At 47.9% G+C, this 26,772-nt stretch overlaps 1 protein-coding gene across 1 annotated transcript in view; it reads right to left on the reverse strand.

Moving 5' to 3' along the window:
• Positions 1 to 25,989, reverse strand: part of LOC144727794 (uncharacterized) — a 48,563-nt gene extending 22,574 nt beyond the window's left edge. Inside the window, exons 1-13 of the mRNA XM_078606906.1 lie at positions 25,705 to 25,989; positions 20,039 to 20,217; positions 17,895 to 18,112; positions 17,132 to 17,269; positions 15,990 to 16,160; positions 12,375 to 12,517; positions 11,315 to 11,413; positions 10,496 to 10,586; positions 9,687 to 9,950; positions 8,692 to 8,839; positions 7,918 to 8,017; positions 5,333 to 5,427; positions 462 to 652 (exon numbers count right to left, since the gene is read on the reverse strand). Of these exons, the coding sequence (XP_078463032.1) occupies positions 462 to 652; positions 5,333 to 5,427; positions 7,918 to 8,017; positions 8,692 to 8,839; positions 9,687 to 9,950; positions 10,496 to 10,586; positions 11,315 to 11,413; positions 12,375 to 12,517; positions 15,990 to 16,160; positions 17,132 to 17,269; positions 17,895 to 18,112; positions 20,039 to 20,217; positions 25,705 to 25,810 (1,943 nt within the window). The 5' untranslated portion in view covers positions 25,811 to 25,989. The remainder of the gene's footprint in view (positions 1 to 461; positions 653 to 5,332; positions 5,428 to 7,917; positions 8,018 to 8,691; positions 8,840 to 9,686; positions 9,951 to 10,495; positions 10,587 to 11,314; positions 11,414 to 12,374; positions 12,518 to 15,989; positions 16,161 to 17,131; positions 17,270 to 17,894; positions 18,113 to 20,038; positions 20,218 to 25,704) is intronic.
• Between the last annotated feature and the right edge of the window lie 783 nt (positions 25,990 to 26,772).

A 26,772-nucleotide genomic window follows, 5' to 3' on the forward strand; every position in this document is an offset into this window, starting at 1 on the left:
GGGGTTGGCCCCAGATGTCTTGTGAACCACAATTAATTGACCCCTAAGATTCTTCCTTTGATTATCCATTTCTGTTTTAAATAAACCTTGTTTATTTCAGATGGCTGATACGAGTTCATATACTTTTGTAGAACCGCTTGGAGTGAGCTTATAAACCAGCAAGAAATAATGTTCGAAAAAAATGTTTGCGAACAATTTCATAATTATGATAATTAATTAAGTTATGTTGCTCACATTAAATGACACACCCATTGGAGTACCAAAAAAATACATAACGTTTTAGAGATTTAACGGGGGGATGGAGGGGTCACAAGACATCCGGACCAACCTGTACACATCCACCGAACCCAAGAGGCACCCGGTTCAACCCCGAGCAGCTACCCGGATTCAACCCCAGGGCTATGCTGGCTCTGCGCTCTGACCTCTTAGCCCCCCGGCAGCCCACCCCCCTCCCCCAGCACCCCCCCCCTCCCCCACCGCCCCTCAGCGTACGAGCTGCACCGTGCCGTTTGGGGGAGAAGTCCATGTCCATGATGACGCCGTCGGAGGCGACCTCCTGCTCCCCGTAGGGCGCCGTGTCGAGGAACGTGTCGTGCAGGGCGCCTTCCTCCAGCCGCCACACGCACAGCCGCCGGTCCCAGCCGCCGCTCACCTTGGGGGGGGTGGGGGGTGGAGAAAAAAAAACAAAAATGACGAGATGTTCAGTGGACGCGTACGGGACGATCTGGCCTGTGGGCCGTGGTGATACATGTTTATGCCATTTATTGTGAAAATTCCGTCACAGTTCCTATGATTGCTTTTTCATTGCTTTCATGGCTTTATTTTGGTGATTTCGAAAAGTGTATTGGTTTAGCCATGTTTGTTTGTTGTAGTACAGAGTTAGACTGATGGCCTTAATCTAAGTTGTCTGATGGTTGTTGGTGTTGTTGTTGTTTGACTTGCATCCCACTGGGATTTTTGCACACAGCGTTGGTTTACGGTGTTTTTTTCTGCAATATTTTGCTGTCTTTTCTTGGATTTTTTGTTTGCACTTAGTCACATATTCACTTTAAGATGTTTTTTGTTCATGTTTTTTTTTGTTTGTTGCGGTTGCACCCGATTCAAGAGCCGAATGGCTCACAGGGCTATACCTAATAAATGAACTTGAACTTGATGAACCTCGCAGCGGCGTATTTTGGTTCCTCGGGGAACTAAGGTGGCGGCGCTTTCGAGATGCGCTTCTGTGGCCGGTCCCAAACGCTTCTTCCGATATTAGCAAGCCCCTGGAGCTGTGTGGACTTTTAAGTCATCTAGATTGGACACTTATTTCTTAAAAACTGCTTTTTGGTGTTTTGTTTTGTTGTCCTTCCCCCCCCCGCCCCCGCACCTACGATTAGCACGGTTGGATACGTACGGTGCGAAAGACGTTCAACATACATTCATACTTGATGATCATGACGCCGTTGCGGATGATGAACGCAAGTGTTGCACTCGAAACGTCGTCATTTATTTTATTTCATACCTACGTGACTTTACCGAAATAACCAAAGAGTACACTGTGGGTTTAGTTTTGGAAATCTAATGATATCCGGTGCTTTTCAGGTCGTTTGGTCATGGGTCAAACAAACAAATATGATTTATTTTTTTATTTAAAGCTTTCGTGACTGCAGTGATTCATATTCTTGGTTCTTTCGGCAAAGTCACGTAGAAGGGAAATAATAAAATAATAAAAATATTAAACAATAAAAATTCTCAAATTTGAAAAAATGTCTTGCTATGGATATCACACCTAATGATGATGGCTTGTGTTGCAGTCAAAACGTCGTGAGAATTGTTTTTGTTTTTTATTATTTTATTGTTTCCCTTCTACGTGACTTTACCGAAAAAACCAAGAATATAAACATTACTTGGTCATAACACGCGAGTGCAAGTAGATTTTTCCCCTCAGGTTTCCATCAACCACAATCGGGAATTGAACCCAGTGTCCATTGCTTGGCAGGCCAGGTGTGCCGATGTCAGAGGAGCATATGCTCCCCCAATTACCGTTCCCCCAGGAACAAATATTCAGACAAATGTATCCCCTTAGAAATGTTTTCACCCCGTTATTTTATTTCGTAATAAAAGTAACCCGTATTCACACCACAGGCTATATCCATGCATTTCTAACTTCAAAATGAATCCTTACGACCGCTTCACGAAGTTATTGTTTTCCTTTCAGCATAGTTTCACCTTCTTGTGCAACCTCTTTGGCCTTAACCTTGCCCTAACAAATGTAGTCGCTTCACCAAACTCTAAGGCAAGGCCGTAATTATAATATAGAATGTCCCCCCCAATATATTGCTATGACAAAATATAAAAAATAAAAATAATTGCTATACTATGTAAATAAAACAACACTTTTCTAAACCTTGGCCACAATATCTGGACTTGTCTTCATATAAATCAATGCATAAATGTCTGTTTATATGATTGTGGTCATGTTTGTACTTTATCAATCCCTAATCTCAAACATTACATACAATGAAACAAGAAATGGTAAAAAAAAAGTAAAAACAGAGCAATTTAATACAATACACTATTAGACATTATTGTATAAAATCTAATAAAAATTCCATCCCATGCGTTAGTGAATTTTTAAATATTTTTAGGCAGGAAATGGCAGGAAATTAGTTTTCAAATTTAGATTTTTTTTTTTCTGGGTTAGGACCCCCCCAATGTTGACTCCATGGCTACGGCCTTGCTCTAAGGGGCACAATGCCCCCTGGTGATCACAAGCATTGAACAACCATTGTGTACGCATTGCTGCTGTATATTTGTTGTTACGGGAACAAATGCATGGGGAAGACGATACAGTGTTCATTCAAACCCGCTGACAGTTACACAACTTTAGCGCCAGCAACACACCCTTTGTAAATATGAAACAATTAGGATATATTCGTGCCGCTCTTGCTGCAAGTATGTAATGAAGACTGTGTGCGTAAAGACTGTTAAGTCTTTGTACGTAATGGATTCAGGCCAACATACTGATCATGGATTGTAGCAGCCTGCGTCATGCATATTCCCTGAGCCAGTAGGATGACAAAGGGGTTTTGTGGCAGTGACGGCTCGTGACATTGCCGCGAGGTGGGGCTGTTGTGAGTGACCTCTGAAAAGATGGTGTTCTAATAATTATTTTTAAAAACCTCGTCATGTTATTGGCCTTCCCATAAAAGTGATGTAACTGGCTCATCTACCAACGGTAGCCATCTATAAACAATACTAAACAAAACAACAAAGCACTCAAATGCTGTCCCCATGACCCTCAAGTCCACACCACACAACCCCTTTGACACTGCCAAAAGCCTGAAGAACAATTAAAGATCAGCTGACACGACTCAACAAATTAGCAAAGGCAACCAAGACACCGCATACTGTACAATAACAGCCACATAACGTCGTACACCCGCCTACACAAAAAGGTTTGATCAGTATTCAATGGCGACATTAATACAATGTACACAGGCCCTGCTATTTACTTCCCGTTTCATTAGAGCTTGTTTCGTTGTGTGGCCACTGTTTGACTCACTGTTATGTGTGGCAACTGTAACGTCACTTGACACTGACTACATTGTTCAATGGAAAGCTGGGCCTATACTGACATTAGCCTACACATTGAATTTTGGGTTTAAACCACGATTATAAGTGCAATGTCACAAATATTTCTGGTTTTAAGGCCACATGATTGCTATTAGGCAACATGCGTACACCTATTTCAATCAACCCATTAAGTTTCCATTAACATAGCTGACTGTACACAATATCCCCAAGATGGGCTACTCAAAATAACGGCCTACCTTTCCTCTTCGTTGGCATATTTGTCCAAGAATTTGGCTCGTCGATCCTCCTGAGAAGCAAACTTTGCAATCACTCGTCTGCTGAAGTAAGGAATTACATTGATCAGCTTCTTCTTCCTGCATAGTCATCCTTTCAAATGGAATATTCAGGAGTGACCCCACGGTGCCCGTTGCCAATTCTTCGTTCGCTGCCATCGCTGTTGCTATTTCCTCCTCGAGCGTGTCGGCCGTGACCTTGCGATATTTGCACAGTGCAACCTCTCGTGACATCGTCATTAGAGCCACGGGCACCTTTTTCACCGCCCTGAATGTGTCTCGAGCGACGTGGTTAACATGCTCGGAGCTAATCGCAATGGACGAAGGGGAAATCTCTCAGTCGGACGCCTTCACAGCCCCTCCCCCCGCCCCCCCGAGACCTCCCCATGGCACAATTCGGACTGTGACGTTGCAGCCGTTTCTAATATGAACATGTTAAAATGTTTTCTTCACTTGGCAATTTACTTTGAAATAATCGCTATAAAAATAAAATTTTATTTAAAAACGGCAAAACTATTTAGAGAAAAGCATTTTTATTAGAAAAATTACTTCTCATCTCCATCTGCTGGGTGGGGAGGCGTCCCAACGCCCCCCCTATAGTGGACGAACCGCGCCTGGTTGATGGGGATGTGCGTGGGGAGCGGTAGTGTAGTGGTTAGCGCGACGCGTGATTCCCGCTCACGGCCAAACATCAGTGACGATTTTTTGAACCGGTCCTGGGCCCCCACTAGGTCGACTCAGCCTCAAATGAGTACCTGGTGCGATGTGTAAAACATCACCACTGCGGAGACAAAGGCCGACCGGGCGTGGTGCTGGCCACCCACCCCCTCGTGTGCCGTGCCGGCCTTCATAGGTGCGACTCGCTAACAGCACTTGCCCGAACAGTTTGTTTCGGCCAGTGTTCTTCATTGCAAGGCCCGTGGGCCACTGAATCCACCCCTTGCAGGCGGTGCGGCGGCCCTCACGCTGACGTCTTATCGGCAAAAGTGGCCCCCTCTCTGGAAATGTGTGAAGAACACTGGTTGAGTTTAACACGTAGGCTTTCGCGACCAATATTATTCATAATCAACGTTTTTGGGTTTAGATCGCGTTATTTATAACATGAGTTAATGGTTACTGATGACGTCACCCTGCTGCTGCTCTATATAAGAACGGGAGACAGAGCAGAGCCTCACCATTCTGGCGAATTGCCCGATGATGCAGGATGCAATTACCAGCGAAACGTCGTGCTATTCAAAAATGGTAAATGTTGTGGTTTCACGCTTCAACACACCGGTGGGCTAAAGCAGTGAACTATTTGTCTTTTTGTCAACGTGACACTTTTTTACTGATTGGCCGTGTCGGGTGGTGGAGGGTTACGACACATTTATAAATAACGCGATCTAAACCCAAAAACGTTGATTATGAACACTGGTTAAGGCTATACGGGGGATCTTTGTTTTCCGTCGGCATGTGTGCGTGCGCGCGCGTGTGCATCGTCGCACCAGATACGTGGTCCCATCGTCGCCGTCCGGTCCCACCACTACGATGGCGCTCACGCAGGCGGTGTGAGCGCAGAGCGTGGACTTGCACACAAACCCTGCCACGCCAAGAACACACCACGCCAAAAACACGCGCTCGCTCACCACTGCCAAGACAGTCGCCTTCACAATCATCAGGACCTCAATGACGTCCCTCGTCATCGCTTGAAGTCACGCAAGCCCTTTTGGACCCACGCGCTTAACATTCAACGATGCGAGCTCAACCCCCGATGAAGCTTAGTGAGTGGAATGGAGTTCAAAAGAACTCAAAAACATCAAACGCAGAAGATCCCCTGGGTTTGATATTCGACGGAGCTCATGGTCCATCCCAGTGGCGGCTCCTGCAAAATCTCTCAGGGGGGGCAAATGTCTGGATGATTGATAAGGATAAGGTCCACCTATGCAATGGATAAATTAACAGCTTAAGCATGTAAAGGCAACTTCACTTCTTTAATATTAATGAAAAATAAAGTGACTCTTACAATACATCTTGTTTGTTTCTATACTCACTATTAATACAATCCACTCAAGTTTCTTTAATTAAAGATTCCACTAGGTGGCGACAAATTATATTGTTGGATGAAACGTGCTTACGTATGATGACGTAAGCACTTTAGTGCGAGCCCTCCCGGAAGCCATAGAGAATGCATTGCAGCGCCCGCCTTTCGAAAAAAAACATCTTTGAATGTAAGTCTATGGGACCACACGGGGCGATTCTCAGCCAGAGTGAAATCGCCCAAAAAGAGGCGGTACTCCACAGAACGTGACATGACGCTGATTGGACTATATCCAGAGGCACAGTAACGGCTGAGATTGGTGGTGCGTCGCCCAATCGCCCTAATGAAGAAACCGCCCCTGGTCCATCCTAAACCGCACTTGCACAAACCATGGCAGATGCGGATACCTGATGCACAAATGGAAAATGTTAAACTCTCCCGTGTGCGCCTGTGGCCATCCAGAGCATATCGTACAACATGTAACGACGCAATGCCTGATCCACAAATACGAAGGCGACATCACAGCGATTACACTGCTTCTGACGCGGAGATCCGGCTTGACCACCTCAATGTGAAATTGTCGTTGTTGTCTCTGCAGGGTGACGTTACCCGCTAGAGGGCACTCTATGACAGGGAGGAGATTATTTTAACTGCGGAGGGGGGAATCAAAATCCACTCGAGACGCATCCAGCGAGTTGGAAGCAGTGTTGGTGGATCACACATCGATTATCACTGGTCACACACAAAAAAAACATTTTTTTTTCTGGCCTGGACTTTTGCAGCCGTTTTAGACTAATTTCAGGGTGCTGATTCCAAATCTGATCTCAGATTTGCTCTATCACATCATGTTTATGATATTGGCATACCCCATTTTCATTGATTTTACCCGAAATTAACTCTGTCACTTATGATTGCAAGTTGTTGCGAGTCAGTGACTGCTTTAGTGTTAAAATATGGTGCTGTATTTTTAGGATAGTGTGTTTATAATATCATTTTATGTAGATATCCACATTTATTACATATTTTTCTTCTGCAGTTTTTATTGAAAATCCAATATTTGATATCTCAAAAACCTGATGTGATAGACAAAAACTGATGCCAGATTTGGAATCAGCACCCCAAAATTACCTTATAACCGTTGGAATACCTTATGCCAGAAAAAGTGTGTTGACCAGTGTTATCACAAGCACGTGAAACTCCCAGAGTTTAGGGCTACAACAGTGGTAAGTAGATGGCGGTAGAGCACAGCAAGTAGGAAGTCAACTCATTTGCATGGCTATTTAATCAACTAAAACTAAACTTTGTATTTTTCCCAGGTAAGCCCCACTTAGTTATATAGTTATTTTTCAGAAGGCCACAAATGATAGCTCAATGAAGTTGCTTATCATGATGTGGAAATGTGTGTTTCTAAATGTAGAGAGAAAAACCGGAGGACCCGGAGAAAAAATCCACGCGACCCCTGGGAGACAGAGAACATGCAAACTCAAAATATACAGGTGTCAGGGTCGAGATCGAACCCATGTCCTCCTGCATACCAGGTGAGGTAGTTACCATCTCACCACGCCTATGGCTGATTTGTCATGTGCCACTTGCAGCAGGAATTGTGCTACTTTGGAAAAAAAGCATTAGGAAGAAATGAAGCCCTGCCCTGCAGTGGTGCCACGGGTGCCCACGCCGGTGCATGTGCCGGGGTAGTCGAACGTGCCGCAGTGCACATCGTGATGTCGCTTCGGTGCTACGCCAGAGGTCGCAAACGGGTTTTGATTCCTTACCCGTACCTGGCCGCACCAGGGTCGCAAATGGGTACCCGTACCCGTACCCGGCCGGGTACGGGTACCCGTTCCCTACCCGTACCCTACCCGAAATGAGTGACAAACGGTTACTCACCAGTGACTCACGGCCTACCCGTACGCGTACCCGGCCGCGCCAGGGTCGCAAACGGCTACCCGTACTTGGCCGGGTACGGGTAGGGTACGGGTATCGGGTACCCGGTTGCGACCTCTGTGCTACGCTTGCAGGAGGCTGCGCGGTGCGGTGTGGTGGGGGAGCTACCGGCCACGCGGTTGGTGACGCTGTCACGGTCCTCCCCGTTGTCCCTGAGCGTCTTCATCAGCGACCGCAGCTCCGCTTCGCTCAGCAGCACCGCGAAGCGCTGCGGGGAAAATCACGACGCTCGCTTAAGTTAAGCGCGAGCATGACTCAGGGCCAACTTTCAACCATGTCTGTCCAGGCCGGTGATACACAAAATAGTTTTGGCGACCACGATGGTGAGATGATAACGACCTCGCCCGGTATACAGGAGGTCGTGGGTTCGATCCCGACCCTGACGCCTGGATATTTGGAGTTTGCGTGTTCTGCCCATGGTTACGTGGATTTTTCTCCTCCACATTTAGAATCAACATGCGTTTATTTGGCTGCTATACATTTCCACGTGATAAGCCACTTCATTGGGCTATACATTTGTGTCCAGGTCACTTCTGAAAGACAGCTACATAGCTCAGTGGAGCTTACCTGGTAAAGTAAAAATAGTTCTCGTTTTCTTGGTTCTTTCGGTAAAGTCACGTAGAAGGGAAGTAATCAAATAATAAAAATAAAACATAACTTCCCTTCTACGTGACTTTACCGAAATAACCAAGAAGATGAATCCCTGCAGTCACGAAAGCTTTAAATCGAAATTTATAGTTTTCGTTGTTATCATACATTTCCACGCCCGGCACACCACATCCAACATACGAGTCACGGCGGGTCACACCGACCCCAATCTACGAGCAACCCGAAGGATATTTTCTGGTGGGGGGGGGGGGGGGCGTCATCTCTCGCGTCCACCTTCAGCGAGTGCGCCGTGGCCTCATCTGGTGACCGCCCGGGGGCTCTCTGGAGCGCGCTGACGCCGGTCTCGTCGAATCCCCACACGTACACACGGCCATCCTCGCAGGCCAGCACCAGCAGGTCCCGCTCCTCAACGAACACAGCCCTGCACACGAAGACAAAGGTCACGTACATCCCCCACCACCACCACCATCACCCCGTGAAACCTTAACCAGACAGCTGTGGCAAGTGCTGTTAGCGGGCAGCAGCACCTATGAGGACAGGGGTGGGTGGTCAGCACCACGCCCGGCCGCCTTTGTCTCCCCGGTGGCGATGTTTACACACACCGCACCAGGTATTAATTTGAGGCTGAGTCGACTTAGGGGAGGCCTAGTACCGGTTCCAATAATCGCCACTGGTGTTGAACTTGGGTCATTGGGTTCATGTCATAAGCACAGCGTGCTAGCCACTACGCTGCCGTACACACACAGATACACAACAGCAGCCGTCATTCACAACTCAGCTGTGACGTTACCACAACGCTTGTGCCAGGCTAGGTGCACTTTAAAGCCACGTGAAGTGTTAATAAAGGCTTGATGTCATGAGATCAGACACAAGTGTTTGTGGGTTAATTAACTAAGATAATTGGCAGATGCACCACCTGTGCAGCTTGCTGTGTTTTAATCGGCCAGCTCTCCACTCGCTGCAATGAGCATCGCTCCTCCACCCTCCGTTGTTGCTGGAGGACGTCTGCCTCCAATTGCCCAGCAGCGTCCTTCGCAATCCTTCCTCCACGCAGACAAATCCTGACACCGCCGATATCGGTCACGGGCAGGTCCACTCGGCCCCACATCCTCCTATAACCACATCGGTTCAAATCTCTCCTCTAGCCCGTGCCCGCTGTTTAGCCCTCTCGTATCAAGCCACACAGAAGCTGTGCTCGGGGCAATGCGGGCTACGCGACCCATTGAACGCATCACGACGATCAACGACGAGAGAGCTGCTCCCCCCACCGTGTGATGGCCACGTTGCGGCCGTGCCTCTCCTCGCCGGCTTGCCCCGGAGCGCTCTGGCGGCTCGACTGGCGCTGGCCCCGCGTCCCGCCCAGGTCGCCCGGCGCAGTCACGGGCCGCCGGGGGGTCCCCCCGCCACCGCCGCCACCGCCGGAGCCGCCCGGTGGCACGGGGCCCCCGGGCGGTGCCCTCCGTGGCCGTTGACGCGCCGCAGAGGCCACCACCAGATTCTTGGCCGTACCGGGCAGCGGAAACTTCTCGCAGCTGCAACGCGTTCACAGCGCGCGGGGTCAGCGGGGCAGGGCACAGAGGTCTTTACTCTCTCTCTCTCCTCCGGGTCACAATAACAGTGGGCCTTACCTGGTAAAATAAAAATAATGATTAGTTTAGAGTGTGGCCAAGCTTTGAGCAGGTCCTAGCACTCACCTGCAGATCTATATTATGCGTTGCTGGATGAATAGCAACTTGTTCAGATTTGGCAACCAAGGATATGGATTTAGTTAATGCACAGTAGTACATTACTTTAAGTGGGGTGACCACGTCTTGACAACTCAATGAATTGGCGAAAAGGCTGAGCACTCGTACACAAGGCAATACACACCTTTGTGCATGTCCTGAAAGCTATTCCATGTCTCTGTAGAATTTCCGGAGCTTTTAGAGCGGTTCACTACCCACTTCGTTGCCGTTGTTAGTCTGATCGCATTGCTGGGCGAGCGACGACTCTTCACGAGGTAGACACGTTGAAGGTTCCACATACCAGGGAACACGGACCTGCGTCCTCAAATCGGACAAGTAGCAGCGGCAAATACCTGTAGATGAAGTGGCTGGACTGCAGCCTCTCCCACTTCATGACCGACCCGTCAGCGAGACCGCTGAAGATGAGCATGGGTGCCTTCCGCGCTGCGACAACGACGACGAAAAAAACATTCGGTGAAAAGACAGCGGCGCTGCGAAGCGCCCTTGAGATGTTGTGAAATCCGTAGCGAGGCGTCGTGTGAAAAATACCCTCTGTTTCACAGCACCCCTACATGAGATTAATATCGCACCGGCTTTTTGCGCTTGTTTGTTTAAAAACATATTTATACGCATTTTATAAATGGTCCCAAAGAAGCCGTTCGTAGATTCTGGACCATATTTTAGTACCAGTTTTACGAAATATTTCTGGCCTAATTCATGCGGTGGACATTGTATCTATTTCCTTCCGATTTAGCAATTTTTTCTGTGCATTAAAAAAAAACCAATCTGGTGACAACCGCTTTTTGCGGACACATAAACATGCCGTTTCATGTGCCCGTGCCGACCTTCATCGGTGCCAACTCGCGAACAGCCCTTGCCCCTAGATTTGAAGCTTTCGTGACTGCAAGGATTCATATTCTTAGGTTTTTTCGGTACAGTCACGTAGGTAATTTTTTTTAAATTAATTAAAAGTAAAATAAAAATAAAATAAAAATCACGACGTTTCGGAGGCAACACAAGCTTCCGTCTTCAGGTGGAACCGTCACAGCACGATAGCTGTGACTTTACCGAAAAAACCTAAGAATATGAGCCCTTGCCCCACCAGCCTGTTGAAGGCTACACGGGGGACCTTTGCTTTTACGTCGCGTTCGTGAGCGTGCGGTGATCCTCACTGTAGGCGAGGCTCTCCACTGGCTGCAGGCAGCGCAGGGCCGTGAGGCAGCCCGAGGCGACGAACTTCCACACCAGCAGCTGCCGACGGCTTGTGGACGCTGCGACGGGATCACAGCGGCACGAGTCGAGCTGAACTCACTACGGCGTCTCCCTCACTCCAAACATCGGCGTGACTCAGCGATGGCAACCCCCCCTCCCTCCCATCCTCCCACCCAGGAATATCCGTGTTCTTAATAGGAACCCCGTTATTTCCATGAATTATGGATTTAGCAGCCCATGTACAGCTTGCAATCTAATGTTTATTGCTTCTATAGCAGGGGTTGGCAACCAGCAGCTATGGAGCCGTAAGCCGCTCTTTAAGGACTGCTGCTTTACGGCGTTATTTATTAAGAACCATCGTCTCGTATCCACATTGCATTGTGGCTCTTGGAATATTGAGTGGGTTTTTTGTTACCGAATTCGAAAAAAAAAATGCTCTTCTTAGTTAGTTTGGTTACAGACCCCTGTTCTATGACATATACTGGACTTTAAAAACTCACAAATCACGAGCCAATTCTGGAACACACGATTTCAGTGCTACGGTGGAGGCAAGCTCTGGACTAGGACCCATATATTCTTTACCGAAAGTCACGTAGACATATTCCTATCTACGTAGATTCGTATCTACGTGACTTTACCGAAAGACCCAAAGAATATTAATCCCTGCAGTCACAAAAGCTTTGAGTCAAGATTTAGGACCCATATTTTAAAGAGAGGGTGTTTGCACTCTTTGCGTTTAACATCTGCCAGTAATCCAGCATTGATTAAAGCAAGCCTGACTCTGCTGATGAGACAATGGGGAGTCGAGACCGGTCCAGAGATTGCTTGCATTGAATCAATGCTGCTGAAATTATGCACTCCCAGAGGGCCGTGGATCCCGATATAGGTTGCGTAAGAAATACCTTCATTGTATATATTTTTTTTACACGTGGGAGAGACAGATACGTGAAGGAGACGCTCATCTACTCTGTATTTGCGAAGAGCGAGCGCACGTGCGGTAAAACGCGTGCACGCGCGCACCTACGACCTGGCACAGCTCCGGCAGGTAAGCCAGCAGCTGTAGCCGGTGTCTGGTGGCCTCGACGGGGTCGGAGAAGACGTCCACGAACTCGGACACCTGCACACACACACACGCGCGGACCACCGCGCACAGGTGTCCTGCTCTGTCTATTCAAACGCTCGTTAGGTCGCGTCCGCTGTTATTGCTAGTTGCAGGAGTCGGCAACCGAAATAACAAAGAAGTGATATTTTTTTTCGTGTTCGGTAAGAAATAAAACCCTCAATATTCCAAGAGCCTCAATGCACGTGAATGCGAGACGGTGTTAGTCCTTAATAAATGACGGTCACAAAGCAGCGATCCTTAAAGAGCCGCACGTGGCTCAGAGCACCAGGTCGCCGAGCCCTGTGCTCGTGGCGTGTATGTACGTACGTTGAACTCCTTTAGCACCGTCCGTAGCCAACCGCGTGAATCGGAGGAGCGGGGGAAGGACAGCAAACTAAACACAAAAAGCGGTCCTAAAGAAATGCGCTTTCAACCTAGACGATGATTTAAAAGTACACAGCTCCAGTGGCTTCCTAATATCGGAAGGGAAGAGCGTTCCAGACGGCCCCAGAAGAGCCATCCGAAAGCGCCGGATGCAGTGACATTTATCAGCCCAATCTGGGTAACCGTGTGCGCGCGCGCGTGCGTGTGTATATGCGTGCGTGCGTGTATGTATAATGGGTGCGTGTGCGCGCGTGTGTATGTGTATGTATCATGGGTGTGTGTATGTATAATGGGTTCGTGTGTGTATGTGCATTTGTGTGTGTATGTATAATGGATGCGTGCGTGCGTGCGTGTATGTATAATGGGTGCGTGTGTGCATGTGTGTGTGTGTATAATGAGTGCGTGTGTGTATGTGTATGTATCGTGGGTGGTGCATCAGTCAGTCATCTCGGTCATCTCGGTCAGTCGACCCGTGGCACCTGGGTCTGCCCCGTGACCTCCTGCCAGCGGGCGTTCGACACTTCACGTGGCCTCAAGGTGCACATGGCCTGGCACAAGCGTCGTGGTGACGTCACCGCCACTTAGTGGCGAATGGCGGTTGTTGTTGTTGTATCGTGGGTGTGTGTATGTATAATGGGTGCGTGTGCGCGCGTGTGTATGTGTATGTATCATGTGTGCGTGTATGTATAATGGGTGCGTGTGTGTATGTGCATTTGTGTGTGTATAATGAGTGCGTATGTGCATGTGTGTGTATGTATAATGGGTACGTGCGTGCATGTGTGTATGTATAATGAGTGCGTGTGTGTATGTATGTGCATGTGTGTGTATGTATGTATAATGGGTACGAGTAACGTGTGTGTATGTGCATGTGTGTGTGTGTGTATAATGAGTGCGTGTGTGTATGTGCATGTGTGTGTGTGTCCAATATTTGAAGCTGCGGTGCTTCAAATATTGGAAGAGGTCACCCCCTGTGAGTGGCTGGCTGAGGTACCAGCTGTTGAGGAAGTACTGAGGGCGATCCGGAGTCTGAGACCAGGGAAGGCACCGGGCAGAGATGATCTCCCAAGCGAAATGCTGAGGGAGGGTGGAGTTTGTGCACAGACTGCCCTATATGACATCATAACAACAGTCTGGACCACTGGACGGGTTCCGCAGGACTGGAAGGATGCCCTGGTGGTCCCCCTCTATAAGAGTGGGGACCGTACCGACTGTAACAACTACAGGGGCATCTCACTCCTCAGTGTGCCGGGTAAGGTCCTGGCAAGGATTATTCAACATCGCCTTGCTAGGCACGCTGAGGAGAGGCTTGCGGAGCCCCAATGCGGTTTCAGGAAAGGGCGGTCCTGCACAGATGCCATATTTTCTGTCCGTCTGCTACAGCAGAGGTGTAGGGAATTCCAACAAGACCTACATCTCTGCTTTATTGACCTGGTCAAGGCCTATGATACCATCAGTAGGCCTGGGCTCTGGGTTGTTCTTCGTGCTTTCGGAGTCCCTGACCCTCTGCTCACGATCATTAAGGACCTTCATGATGGTGAGCGGGCCCGGGTAAAACTACGTGGCCGGGAGTCGGAGCCTTTCCCTGTACACCTTGGGGTGCGACAGGGATGTCCTCTGGCTCCCACATTATTTAACATCTATTTCGACTGCGTAGTTTGTGAAGCCTTCAATAGCTGTACCGGGGGAATTACCATTTGGTACAGATACAATGGGAGGCTGATCGACGCCCGGGTGCGATCAAGGGATGGCTCCCTATTGGTCAACCACGTTATGTATGCCGATGATTTGGTAATAGCTGCTCATTCGGAAGAGGAGTTGGAGACGCTGCTGCTGAGACTGGAGCGTGCCACTAAGAGGTGGGGACTTACCATTAGCCCCACCAAAACTAAGCACCTGCCTGGGTATTTTGTACCATCGGGCACTCCACCCCCACAACTCCCAATCGGTGATGGGGCAGTTGTGGAGAGAGTGGAGAGTTTCCCATACCTGGGCAGTGTGCTTATGACCGGCTCCAGTTTATCAGCAGAGGTCTCACTCCGAATCAGTCGAGCGGCAATATCTTTTCATCGGTTGCGTAACGCCGTGTGGAAGCTACCTGGTCTGTCGCTCCGCACGAAGCTTCAGGTCTTCTCGGCCACGGTCATTCCCTCCCTTCTCTACGCTTGCGAAACGTGGACCCCCCTAGTGGAGCATCTTCGCCGGTTGGAAACATTTAGGCTGGCCTGCCTACGATCCATCCTGGGTTTAACCAGGCTGGATTGTGTGAGGAGCTCACAAGTCCTTGAAAGATCTGGGCAAAGTCCCATCAGTGAGCTCCTCCGGCAGGCAAGGCTGCGTTGGCTGGGTCATGTAGCCCGCATGCCCAGCCACCGCATGCCTAAACAGCTTTTGTTCGGCCGGATCGAGGGGGCTAAACGGGCGCGGCACGGGCTAGAGAAGAGATGGAGTGATGTGGTACAGGAGGACGTGGAGCTGAGTGGACTTGCCGATGACTGGTACCAGCGGTGTCAAGATCGGCCTCAGTGGAGGAGGCTCGTGAAGGACGCTACTGGGCAGTTGGAGGCAGTCGCCCTCCAACAACAACGGAGGGCGGAGGAGCGACGCTCACAACAACGAGCGGAGCGCCGGGTGGCTAAAGCACAGCAAGTTGGCACAGTAGGGGGCACAGGTGGTGCATCAGCCAGTCATCTCGGTCATCTCGGTCAGTCGACCCGTGGCACATGGGTCTGCCCCGTGACCTCCTGCCAGCGGGCGTTCGACACTTCACGTGGCCTCAGGGTGCACATGGCCTGGCACAAGCGTCGTGGTGACGTCACCGCCACTTAGTGGCGAATGGCGGTTGTTGTTGTTGTTGTATAATGGGTACGAGTGCGTGTGTGTATGTGCATGTGTGTGTGTATAATGAGTGCGTATGTGTATGCGTGTGTGTGTATGTATAATGAGTGTGTATGTGTGTGTATAATGGGTGCGTGTGTGTATGTGTGTGTATGTATAATGAGTGTGTGTGCATGTGTGTGTATGTATAATGCATGTGTGTGCATGTGCATGTGTGTGTATGTATAATGAGTGCGTGTGTGTGTATGTGCATGTGTGTATGTATGAGTGTGTGCGCGTGCGCGCGCGCGCATCAACGCACGCTCTCTCCCGACCGCAGGTCGATGAGCACGGGGCTACAGGCTCCGCTGAGCGCCCAGGCTGCGTGGGCGCTTGGCACGTAGCAGAGCCCCGTCACGCCGCTCAGGAAGTGGCCCAGACGCTGCAGAGGCTGCCCCTCTCGGGACCACAGCCTCACCGTGCGGTCGAACGAGCCCGTGAGCAGCCTGCGGTGGCGGAGCAATGCACTCGGCTTGTACACGGCATTTTTCGATTTGAAGCTTTCGTGACTGCAGGGATTTGTCTTCTTGGTTCTTTCGGTAAAGTCACGTAGAATGGAAGTAATAAAATAATAAAAATAAAACATTATGAAATAATAATAATATGTTTATTATGTTTTATTTTTTTATTATTTTATTATTTCCATTCTACGTGACTTTACCGAAAGAACCAAGAAGATGTACACAGCATGTCAGCACGCAGAGCATCGCGCAGGGCACTTTCATCATCACTGCTGGAGCAAAGCCGCAGATACCTCTCACGAATCCTGCCATGTAACAATCCACCAACTCGGGTCCCGCTCACGGCCACCACCAGTTATGATTATCTGAACTGGTCCTGGGCCTCCCCTAAGTCGACTCAGCTTCAAATGAGTACATCGTGCACATCGCCACTTGGGAGGAAAGGGGCAGGTCGGGACGAGATGCTGGCCACCACCCGCCCCATCGCGTGCCGTGCCGGCCTTCATAGGTTCAAGTTCAAGTTCATTGATTAGGTAGAGCCCTGTGAGCCATTCGGCTCTTGCATCGGGTGCAACCGCAACAAACAGAAAACAAAAACATGAACAAGAAAACATGTTAAAGTGACTATGTGCAAACAGAAAAGACAGCAAAATATTGCAAAAAAAGCACCGTACACCAACACTGTGTGCAAAAATCCCAGTGGGATGCAAGTCCATCAACAACAACAACCACAAGACAACTTAGATTAAGGCCATCAGTCTAACATTGTACTACAACAAACAAACATGGCCAAACCAAAAAACTTTTCGAAAATCACCAAAATAAAGCCGTAAAAGCAATGAAACAGTGGTGAAACATAGGTGCTGCTCACGAACCGCACTTGCCCCATTTAGTCTATCCAGGCTATACGTGGAGGGGGGATCTTTGTCTTTGGCAGGGATAGCGGCGGTTCTCACCAGGTGCTGCGATCGTCAGTGGGCAGCGCCAGGCAGGTGATGCCGGCGTCGTGGGCGCGGGGGTTGCAGTGCAGCAGCGAAACGTCGGACTCCCCCGCCGGCGAGCTCACGTCGTAGATGGCCAGCGTCCCCCCGTAGCTGCATAACCCACGCGGTGTGTGGTCACAACACAGAGGGAGCACGTTTAGACCTGGGCTCATACAGTTGTGTAATCTGAAGGCTTTAATAATTGGTGTGTATTGGGTCGAGATTTGAAGCTTTCGTGACTGCAAGGATTCATACTAGGTTTTTTCGGTAAAGTCACGTAGGTAAAAATGTAAATTAATAAAAGTAAAATAAATCCTCTTTACTTGATACAGCAATCGTGCTGTGACGGTTCCACCTGAAGACGGAAGCTTGTGTTGCCTCCGAAACGTCGTGATTTTTTATTTTACTTTTATTAATTTTAATTTTATTTTTTACCTACGTGACTTTACCGAAAAAACCTAAGAGTATGTGTATTGGGTGTTTGAGCATTGTAACGCCGATGTTCTTGCCAAAAAGGGTTGATATTGGTACAAAAAAAAGATGCGTAGATGTATGTACGTTGAACTTCGTTCGCACCGTACATATCCAAACCATGCTCGAGAGATGCGTCGTTACGCAAACTGATAAAGCACTGCTTCACGACGTCCTCGAAAGACCTGCAGACTTCCCACGGCACGGCAGCTGCCTCGGGAAGGTGTGAATGGACCCCGGGGTGAAGCGACACGTGCGGCGTTACCCGCCGGTGTAGAGCCGGCCGTCGTTGCTCGCCATGCAGCACACGACGCCCGCGGCGCCGTGCTTGTCCGCTGCGACGCTCAGGTTGGCCGGAGAGTCCAGGACGCGTGCCGTGCCCTTGCCGTCGCTGAGACGCACGGCGCGCAAGCCGCACCGGGTGCCGCACGCCAGCTTCTGCCAGTGGCCCAGCCCCGCCATGCAGTACACAGAGCTGCCCACCTGCAACGGGCACGCGCCTGCGTCTGGGCTTGCCGCACGGGGGGTGCTGAATCACGCAAAGGGATGGGACCGATGCGCGCGTGGCAGTCTGTGCGTGCGCGCGCGTGGATTCTCTTCAAACGACCCGTGAGCCAAATCGCCCGCGGGCAATGGCCTCGTCAGATCTCCAGATGCCGAGCCGAGTTGAGCAAGGGTAGTGTTCAGAAGGACGGTCGCAGGGCATGTACAGGTGCTATGGGGCTGCAGACCATGTGGCTCGGAAATGGGAAATTGTTCTGTGTGTGTGTGATACTGTCAGCTGCCAAATGACCAAATCGCTCGCACAGTGCCCATTCTGCTCATCAGATCTGGACAGCTAAGCCGGGTGGAGCCTAGATCAGAGGTCGGGAAACCAAATTAACAAGAAAGAGGCATTTTTAAAATATCAATGCACGAGGTGGCCCTTGATGAATAACGTCACGAAGCAGCAGTCCTTGAAGAGCCGCATGCGGCTCTGGAGCTGCAGGTTCTCGACCCCTGGCCTAGACAGCGCACGGTTTAGACGACCGCCGCGCCTAATAGTCTGTTGCAGTGCTACGTCGTCAGCAGAGGCAATGCAGCTAAATACATTTTGCTTTTATTGCGCTCTGCTGCCACCACTACGCTGCCTGCGTCCACCAACCCGCACCGAGCGGTCAAATAGCTCCAATGGCTCACAGGGCATGGTGGGGGTGGGGGGGCCCTTGCCATCCAGCAGTGGACAGAAAAGAAGGGACTATTCCATAGCAAGGTGACCCGTGTTGTTACTTTACTCTGCGCGCTGCAACGGGGACTAAATGAATCCGCGAGAGAATGAATGATGATGAATTGTGTTCATGCTCTCGGTGTGCAAATATTCGATATGCGAGGTTGCAGTAAAACGGACTTTGGATGTATTACCATTATTTTAACGGTAAAAAAATGTAGTAAAATAATAAGTAAACAATGAGATCACTCAATAAAAAATAAATTGTCGATCTCCGGTACTATATAAATCATAACATGGTTTCTTCACTAAGTTATTATAACTACGTCAGTTTTTTATATTGTACAGTATAAAAGATAATATGAATTTCCAATACGAATGGTCAGTTATTAAGTGTTAAGAGTATGCAAGAGGAAGTTACGAAGGTTGGGAACGCATCCTCATCGTACTGTTACAAGTTATTCATTATACGAAGTTTCAATATACGAACGTAGCTCCAGGAATGCATCTACTCGTCTATCGATACATTACCGCACAGTGTATGCTGTTACAAGGCACCACGGTGGCGAGATGTTAACTACTTCACTCGGTATACGGGAGGCCGTGGGTTTGATCCCGACCCTGACACCTGCTGTATATTTGAAGTTTGCGTGTTCTCCCGTGGTTGTGTGGATTTTTCTCCGTGCCCTCTGGTTTTCCCCTCCACATGTATTTGGCTGCTATACAATTGCACGCGATAAGCCACTTCGTTGAGCTAACATTTGTGGCCAGGTCGCTTCTGAAAAAGAGCTATATAGCTCAGTGGCCCGTACCTGGTAAAAGAAAAGAAAAATTGCATAAATCTTCTTGGTTCTTTCGGTAAAGTCACGTAGTAGGGAAATAATAAAATAATAAAAATAAAACATAATAAAATAATTCTCACGACGTTTCGGCCACAACGCAAGCAGCCGTCCTCAGGTGAAGACCAGGTCTGTCTCCCCGACAGACCTGAGGACGGCTGCTTGCGTTGTGGCCGAAACGTCGTGAGATTTATTTTATTATGTTTTATTTTCATTATTTTATTATTTCCCTTCTACGTGACTTTACCGAAAGAACCAAGAAGATGAATCCCTGCAGTCACGAAAGCTTGAAATATAAATTGCATACATGTGTGGGAACGAGAGACGCGGATTCGCTGCCGTTTCAGTGCCCCGAATGGCCACCTGAATTCTGTCGAGGAGCGTGGCGGCTGCCGACCAGGCCACGATGGAGCCATCGTTGGAGGAGGACAGGAGCAACTTGGCCTCGTGCCAGAAGACGAAGTGGGTGACCCAGCCCTGGTGCTCCGAGCTCGTCAAGAGCAGCCGCCCCGTCTCGCTCTCCCACCACTTGATCACGCCGTCTGCAGGAGGAGATGATGCGTGCGTGTGTGTGTGAGTGGGGAGCGGTGGTGTAGCGGTTGTGTAGCGCGCTGCGCAACGAACCCGGCAACACGAGTTTGAGTACCGCTCACGGTCAACAACACCAGTGACAATTATCTGAACCGGTCCTGGGCCTCCTCCCCTAGGTCGACTGGGTGGGGAGGGGAGGGTGGAGAGGGGCTGGGTGCGGAGGGTGGAGCTGGGTGGGGGGTGGGAGGGGTGGGGCTGGGTGGGGAGGGGCTGGTCACCCCGTGGTGCCCTTATAAAACTCAACGTTTAACCTACTCACGCCGGCTTGTGCCCGCCCTCACAGTCGGGCATATTTGCGGAATACACCACGCCGCCGTTGACCCTGGCCATTGACCGAGCAACCCAACGTTCCTACCAGCTCCCTCCACAGGAATGTGTTTGAGTTACATCCTCGCTCGGGAACTGATGAGAGGGAAAAGAAGAACCATCCTGTGCCGGGGATTGGGGCTGAGAACTTGACTCCACGGAACTACTTATGTAGTAATTTCATGACCCACGTTTAAAAGACATTTTTATACATCTTCTTGGTTCTTTCGGTGAAGTCACGTAGAAGGGAAATATTCAAAATAAAACATAATAAAATACAATTCTCACGACGTTTCGGCCACAACGCAAGCAGCCGTCCTCAGGTGCTTGCGTTGTGGCCGAAACGTCGTGAGAATTGTATTTTATTATATTGAATTTTTATTCTTTTATTATTTCCTTTCTACGTGACTTTACCGAAAGAACCAAGAAGATGAATCCCTGCAGTCACGAAAGCTTTACATAGAAATTTTTATACATTGCAATACAAAAACATGTTATCATGAATATCATTGGTCGCGAAAGCTTACATGTTAAATCAAACTCTTTTTTTTGTTATTATCAGAGCTGGAATAAGTCAAATTAAGTAATACAAATGTTTAGATTGATTTTATGACATTTTGTAGTTATTCGTGATGGGGTTGAGACAACGACCTTCATCCACTTGAACACGTTGTGGCACAAACCCACATAGAACAAATCCCGGATCTTTGTAATTCCCATGCTGTGCATTTATTTTAGCCCTTTGAGCCACGCTGCCACAAAATTTAGTGTGCGTTATCTGTTTAATGTTCATGATTAATTTATTCCGGAAAGCCTCAATAATTTCTGCGACTCTTTTAAAGGAGGGACCTACATGAGGATATTCTGTTCATTACTTTTTTTCTCATGGGAGAAAATTAGAAAATCCACACATACGAGGGGATACAATTCAAAGTCTCCCACACAGATTGGTAAAGTGGAACGGCTTTGTGAACCCGTCTGATGCATGGCAGTTCGGTGCGCTTCAGAGTTTCGCAAATCCACACAATCCACGCTCACCGCTAAAGCGCTGAATTGCCAATTCTGGCTACCATGCCCCTTACAATTGCAGTGAATGCCGTACTCGGGGCATTATGTGAAAAGCCGAAGTGAGTAAATACATAATCAAACAATTAAATACACAATAAAGGAGTGAATGAGAAGACAAGTGAATGATTTTACTGCACAGCATTACGCATATCGGACAGTGTAAGGAATTGGCCAAACATTCCACGCTAGACCCAGGTAAAGTCTAGAGGCTCAGCGAGGCTTTCCTGATCAAGTAAAATATGTATTACATGTAGAAATACTCTCTCTTTATGGCAATACTGACAAGAGAAAATTGCATGTAGATGTAAAAACCATAGTATGGAAATGTCTGTCAAAACAAAAATCCACTTGCCTTGCTTTGTTGTCTATGTTACTCTGCGTGCCTTGCTTATCACAGCGTTTTGGAAATTTGCAACGGAGATTATTAGTGCCAGGGACTCATTAGTGCAAATGGAGGCTTTTATTTGTGAGCATGAGGATCATTTGAGGCTCAGCCCAAAAATCTCTCCAGACACATAGTTAGCCAGTAAATGAGTATCGTGGCGATGTTTTCCTCATCGGCATTTTCTCTACGAACGCAGAGATTACTTAAACAGCAAGCTGCCTTAGGCGCCTTTTAATTGGCATTATGTTAGATGGTTGTTATTTGCCTTAATTAGCACCTCCGATTAGCACGGTTGGCTACGTACGGTGCGAAAGAAGGTCATCATGCATAAATAATTGGAGCCTAGGAGGCAGTGTTAACAATAACAATGACAAGGGTGCTGCTTTGCATTGATACAGTACTCAATTACTATGTGCGAATCACCCAGAATGCATTTAATCTCATCGGATCTTGGAAGACGAGCAGGGATGAGTATTGCTTGGATGAGCGCTCACCATGCATAAAATAGGTGTTGTTAGCTGCTGCGGGGCTACGTGAGCAAATGCAATGTTGTACTCTACTATGCCCCCGTGTCTGTGCCCCCCACATTTCCACATCTGCACTGGCCATTGTGGTGCAGTATCGTCAAATAGCCCCCACAACCGACATGTCATGGGAAGGATCTCATCCAGCAGTAGATTGATGAAAGGACTGTATATGTACATATATTATTTCGGATGAAAAAATAAACACATACAGGGTGAAATTTGATGATTGTGTTGCAGTCGAAACGTCGTGAGAATTGTATTGTTTTATATTTTTATTATTGTATTATTTCCCTTCTACGCGACTTTACCGAAAGAACCAAGAATATACATACAGGGTGCTTCAAAAACATGTTAACACTTACATTGGACGCTCGTTTTTAATGGAAAAAGAACGGATAATACACTGCAGCACGATAACAAATGGAATGTTAATAACTTCAAAAAGTCAAAGAGTCTCCCACTTGTTCCGCCATCATTGTCAACGCGTAGCCTGGAATCTTCTCCAGGTGGTCTCCAGAGCCCAGAGGCACATTTCTTGTGGTGTTGTTGCAAATTCTTAGAAGTGTTAATATTTTTTTTAACCATCCTGTATATAGATGTAGTGACATCGCCGATGTCACTGATGAATGCCGGCTCTAGCGAGGCACGGCGTGCGATGTACCATCATCGCGGACACCCCGTAGGTGGGTGTAGTACCAGCCCTAGAGGGGGCTCGGTGAGCTCTGGGATAGCGCTCAGTGGCACCATGCGTGGCGTGCAGTGCTGACCCCTACAGGAGGGAGAGTGGGAGTGTCAGCCTTGGGATGAGGTTACCCTCGGCCAGGGGTGGGGAACCTTTTTTCTGCCAAGGGCCATTTGGATATTTATAATATAATTTGCGGGCCATACAAAATTATCAACTTAAAAATTAGCCCGTTATATTTGGTCAAACATTTTATTAACTCACCCCTAATGCGATGGCTGGAACTGCTTCTCTTTGGTGAGGCGTGTGATGTTAGCTGGTTTTGATGATGTTGCTACTCGCAACTGCTTTTCCAGGTTTGCTCCTAGATTTATTTAATCTCGAGTCCTGCCTGCGGTTGCCTTGGCAGGGCCAGAAGAAATGATTTTGCGGGCCTTATACGGCCCACGGGCCGGACGTTCCCCACCCCTGCCCTAGGCCAGGAGACTCTGGTTGACCCTGGAAGGCACGTGACAAGTAAGATCGACACAGGGGCCCCAGACGGGGGCTAGGGGGTGGTCACGTGTCAGGGTGAGATCCTACGGGAAGGGTCGAGAAACGACAAGAGGTTTCTGGAAGGTGGTCGTGGCCACGGGCGGGGCAAGCCACGACCAGGGAGCATATAAACCGGGACCCCACAGGGACCGGGGTTCTGCGTTGCTGTTGTCATCCGAAGATCTACGATCTACATTCGACGTCCAAGAATAAGTAACCAACATGTGGACGAGGACCCAAGCCAGGGTCCTGTCAGTTGTAGCTACTCCCAGTAGCGAGCGTAGTAGGCCTGGTGGTCCACCACCATAGGTTATCTGGTAAAAGGGCAGTAACCCCTTTGTGTTAATGTGTTGGTGTTAATAAATGTGTTGCCTCCAAAGAGTACGTCTGCGACTCAGTTGAATCCACTACAACTAATCCACTACATATACACCAATAAAATCGTTAGATATGAATGGCAGCTATGCCCAAGGGCGTCGTTACCTGAGCACAAAGATGTTTCAGAAAATATAATGGCATTCGTAATCATTCGGAGAAAATGGAAATTTACGGCAGTAAGTTAATCAATTTCAGATGATGTATAAAAAAAAACTAGGGCCTTTCCATTGACACACACTGGCCTGTACGCTGTCTGAAAACATCTTCATGTATAAAGAACTACAGACCTTAGAAAATAGTTGCCTTCCGTCTTGTCTATCATTCCTTAGCGATTGTGAGATGCACTTTGCACGAACGACGGACAATGCTACATATAAAACTAAACGTTGCTATTGTACATTAATCATCAACGTCAAGTACCATTCAGCGTTTCTACACGTGCTGTTGACACGAGTTCCCTCCCCCTCTTCTGACATTTATCTACCTTCTCTGTTCAAGATACTGTGCAGTATTGTCAAATCCCATTGTGCCAAGACTCAAACAACGAGACTTACCCTTGCAGAATTTTTTTGGGCAATGCTGCTGCGTTATTAATAGTGTAGTAATAGCATAATTAACTAAAAACAACTCAATACACTCTTCAGCAACACTACATTAAAATAAACGAGATTTGTTCGTGCACGAAATAAGTGACAAATCTTGACTTAAGACCCAAAGAATATCAATAAGTGACAAGTTCAGTTTTCAGAATTACAAGGAAAATTACTGAATAAAAAGGAAAATGGATGTAAATAAAATTATTCTTGTTTGCTCAAAAAAACCCACAAGATCATAAAATGGCCCTCCATGACCTGTCAGCCACATACCTAAACGTATTATTGGTTCTTTCGGTAAAGTCATGTAGAAGGAAAATTATAAAAATAAAACAATAAAATGCTCACGACGTTTTCGGTCGCGATTAATACACACACACACCACTTTAACCGGCTCATAAACATTAAATTGCCACAACAGCAGCCAACGATACCTGCCTGGCCTTTCTCCCACATCGTTAACATTGAAAATGGTTGCATTCATGTGACCTCTTAATTCCTTTTACAATTCGCTTTAGAAAAAAACACATGGCATCGTCATTATCTGTGATGTATTTCCTTGCAGCAGTATGGCCCATAGAGATGGCAAACAAACATGTTATCTTAAATTTCTGCAAAGCTATATCCGGTTGCAGTCCACAAAGTAATAAAATGGACCATATAGCAAAAGACTGCAGTCTGCTCTCACGTCAACAGGGCAATAGCACAACGACTCTCTCCTGAAGCTCTCTCATTGTGGCTAGCAGACCTCGACATTAGCATTTAGCCCCTGAACATATAACTGCTGCCATCTGCAATAATCGTAATAATAATAATACGATTTTTAGGAAACACTGCACAAAATTATTTTGCGTTTTTTTTGTTAATTTCTTTACTTATTGCCACGTGTCTTTTTTTTTTACATTGGCTGCCACATAGCTGGTTCTTAGCAGAGACAAATGTAAAGAAAGCGCAGAGTCGTTTACCCTGGTGGCCCGTGAGGATCTCCCGTCTGCAAGGGTGGTATCCCAGGGCGGTGATGGCCCCTCTGTTGTGCGTGTCCCGCGACACGAAGTGGAGCTGCATGGCCATGGCTGAGAACACAAAGCTTTCGCTAAATCCATCTGTACGGATGTTGGGAAAATAAAAACATTACCGGTGATTTGTTAAAAAAAATGCTTATCTTTACAAATGTCACTGCTTTGCTTTTATTGAACCGCAGTGTTTGTGCACTGTGTTTATCTGAGATGTTAAACACTGCCTGGCTGGTAAGCTGTGCTGTAGTCAAGGCTACAGATGCCTTGGAGACGCATTTATTACCACGATTTGGGCTCACTCCCTACAGCAAATGTGAGTAGGCAAATGCCCCCTCTGAGCTAGGGGGCTCGGTTAGTGCATTGTGATGAAACAGGATCTTGTCGCGTGCCTGTGTGCTGTGTGCCAGGGGCGTCAATGTGTAACCGAGTTGTACGTGTGCATGTATGTTGAACTTCTTTCGCACCGTATGTAGCCAACCCTGCAAATCGGAGGTGCGGGTTTGCTGCACTATGGTGCATTCGTAACTTGTGCGTGTGGATTTCACCATTGCCAATCACTCAGAATGTGTCTGATGTTGTCACATGTCAGATTCTGAGCAAGGGTTGATCCTGGGTAGTGTTTAAGGTGAGCGAATATACTGTACCGCTACGGTGTGGGCAATGCAGCAACACGCATAATTGTTGTACTGTACTTGTGTGCTCACCGTATTCAACAAACCCCATTGACCGGATTGGTGAAGTATGGTCGAATAACCCCCACGGGGAGGATCTCATCCAGAAGTGGATTGACAACCAGCTTTGCATGTCATTGTATTTATACCACGTGTTAGGAATTGGTTTCACTGAAACAAAGTTATGGTTTATTCATGGAACATTTCACATGCACTACGTTGTTCACAACTTAAAATCTATTGCAATCCAGTACGTCACAATTTCGTTATTGTGCTGTAATCTGGAGATAATCTGGCCCGAGCCGATTTGGGAAATTTCATTATTTATTATAATTATTTAGCATTT

This window comes from Lampetra planeri, chromosome 26 (assembly GCF_965212315.1).
Source record: "Lampetra planeri chromosome 26, kcLamPlan1.2.h2, whole genome shotgun sequence".
In the NCBI taxonomy this organism is placed as follows: domain Eukaryota; kingdom Metazoa; phylum Chordata; class Hyperoartia; order Petromyzontiformes; family Petromyzontidae; genus Lampetra; species Lampetra planeri.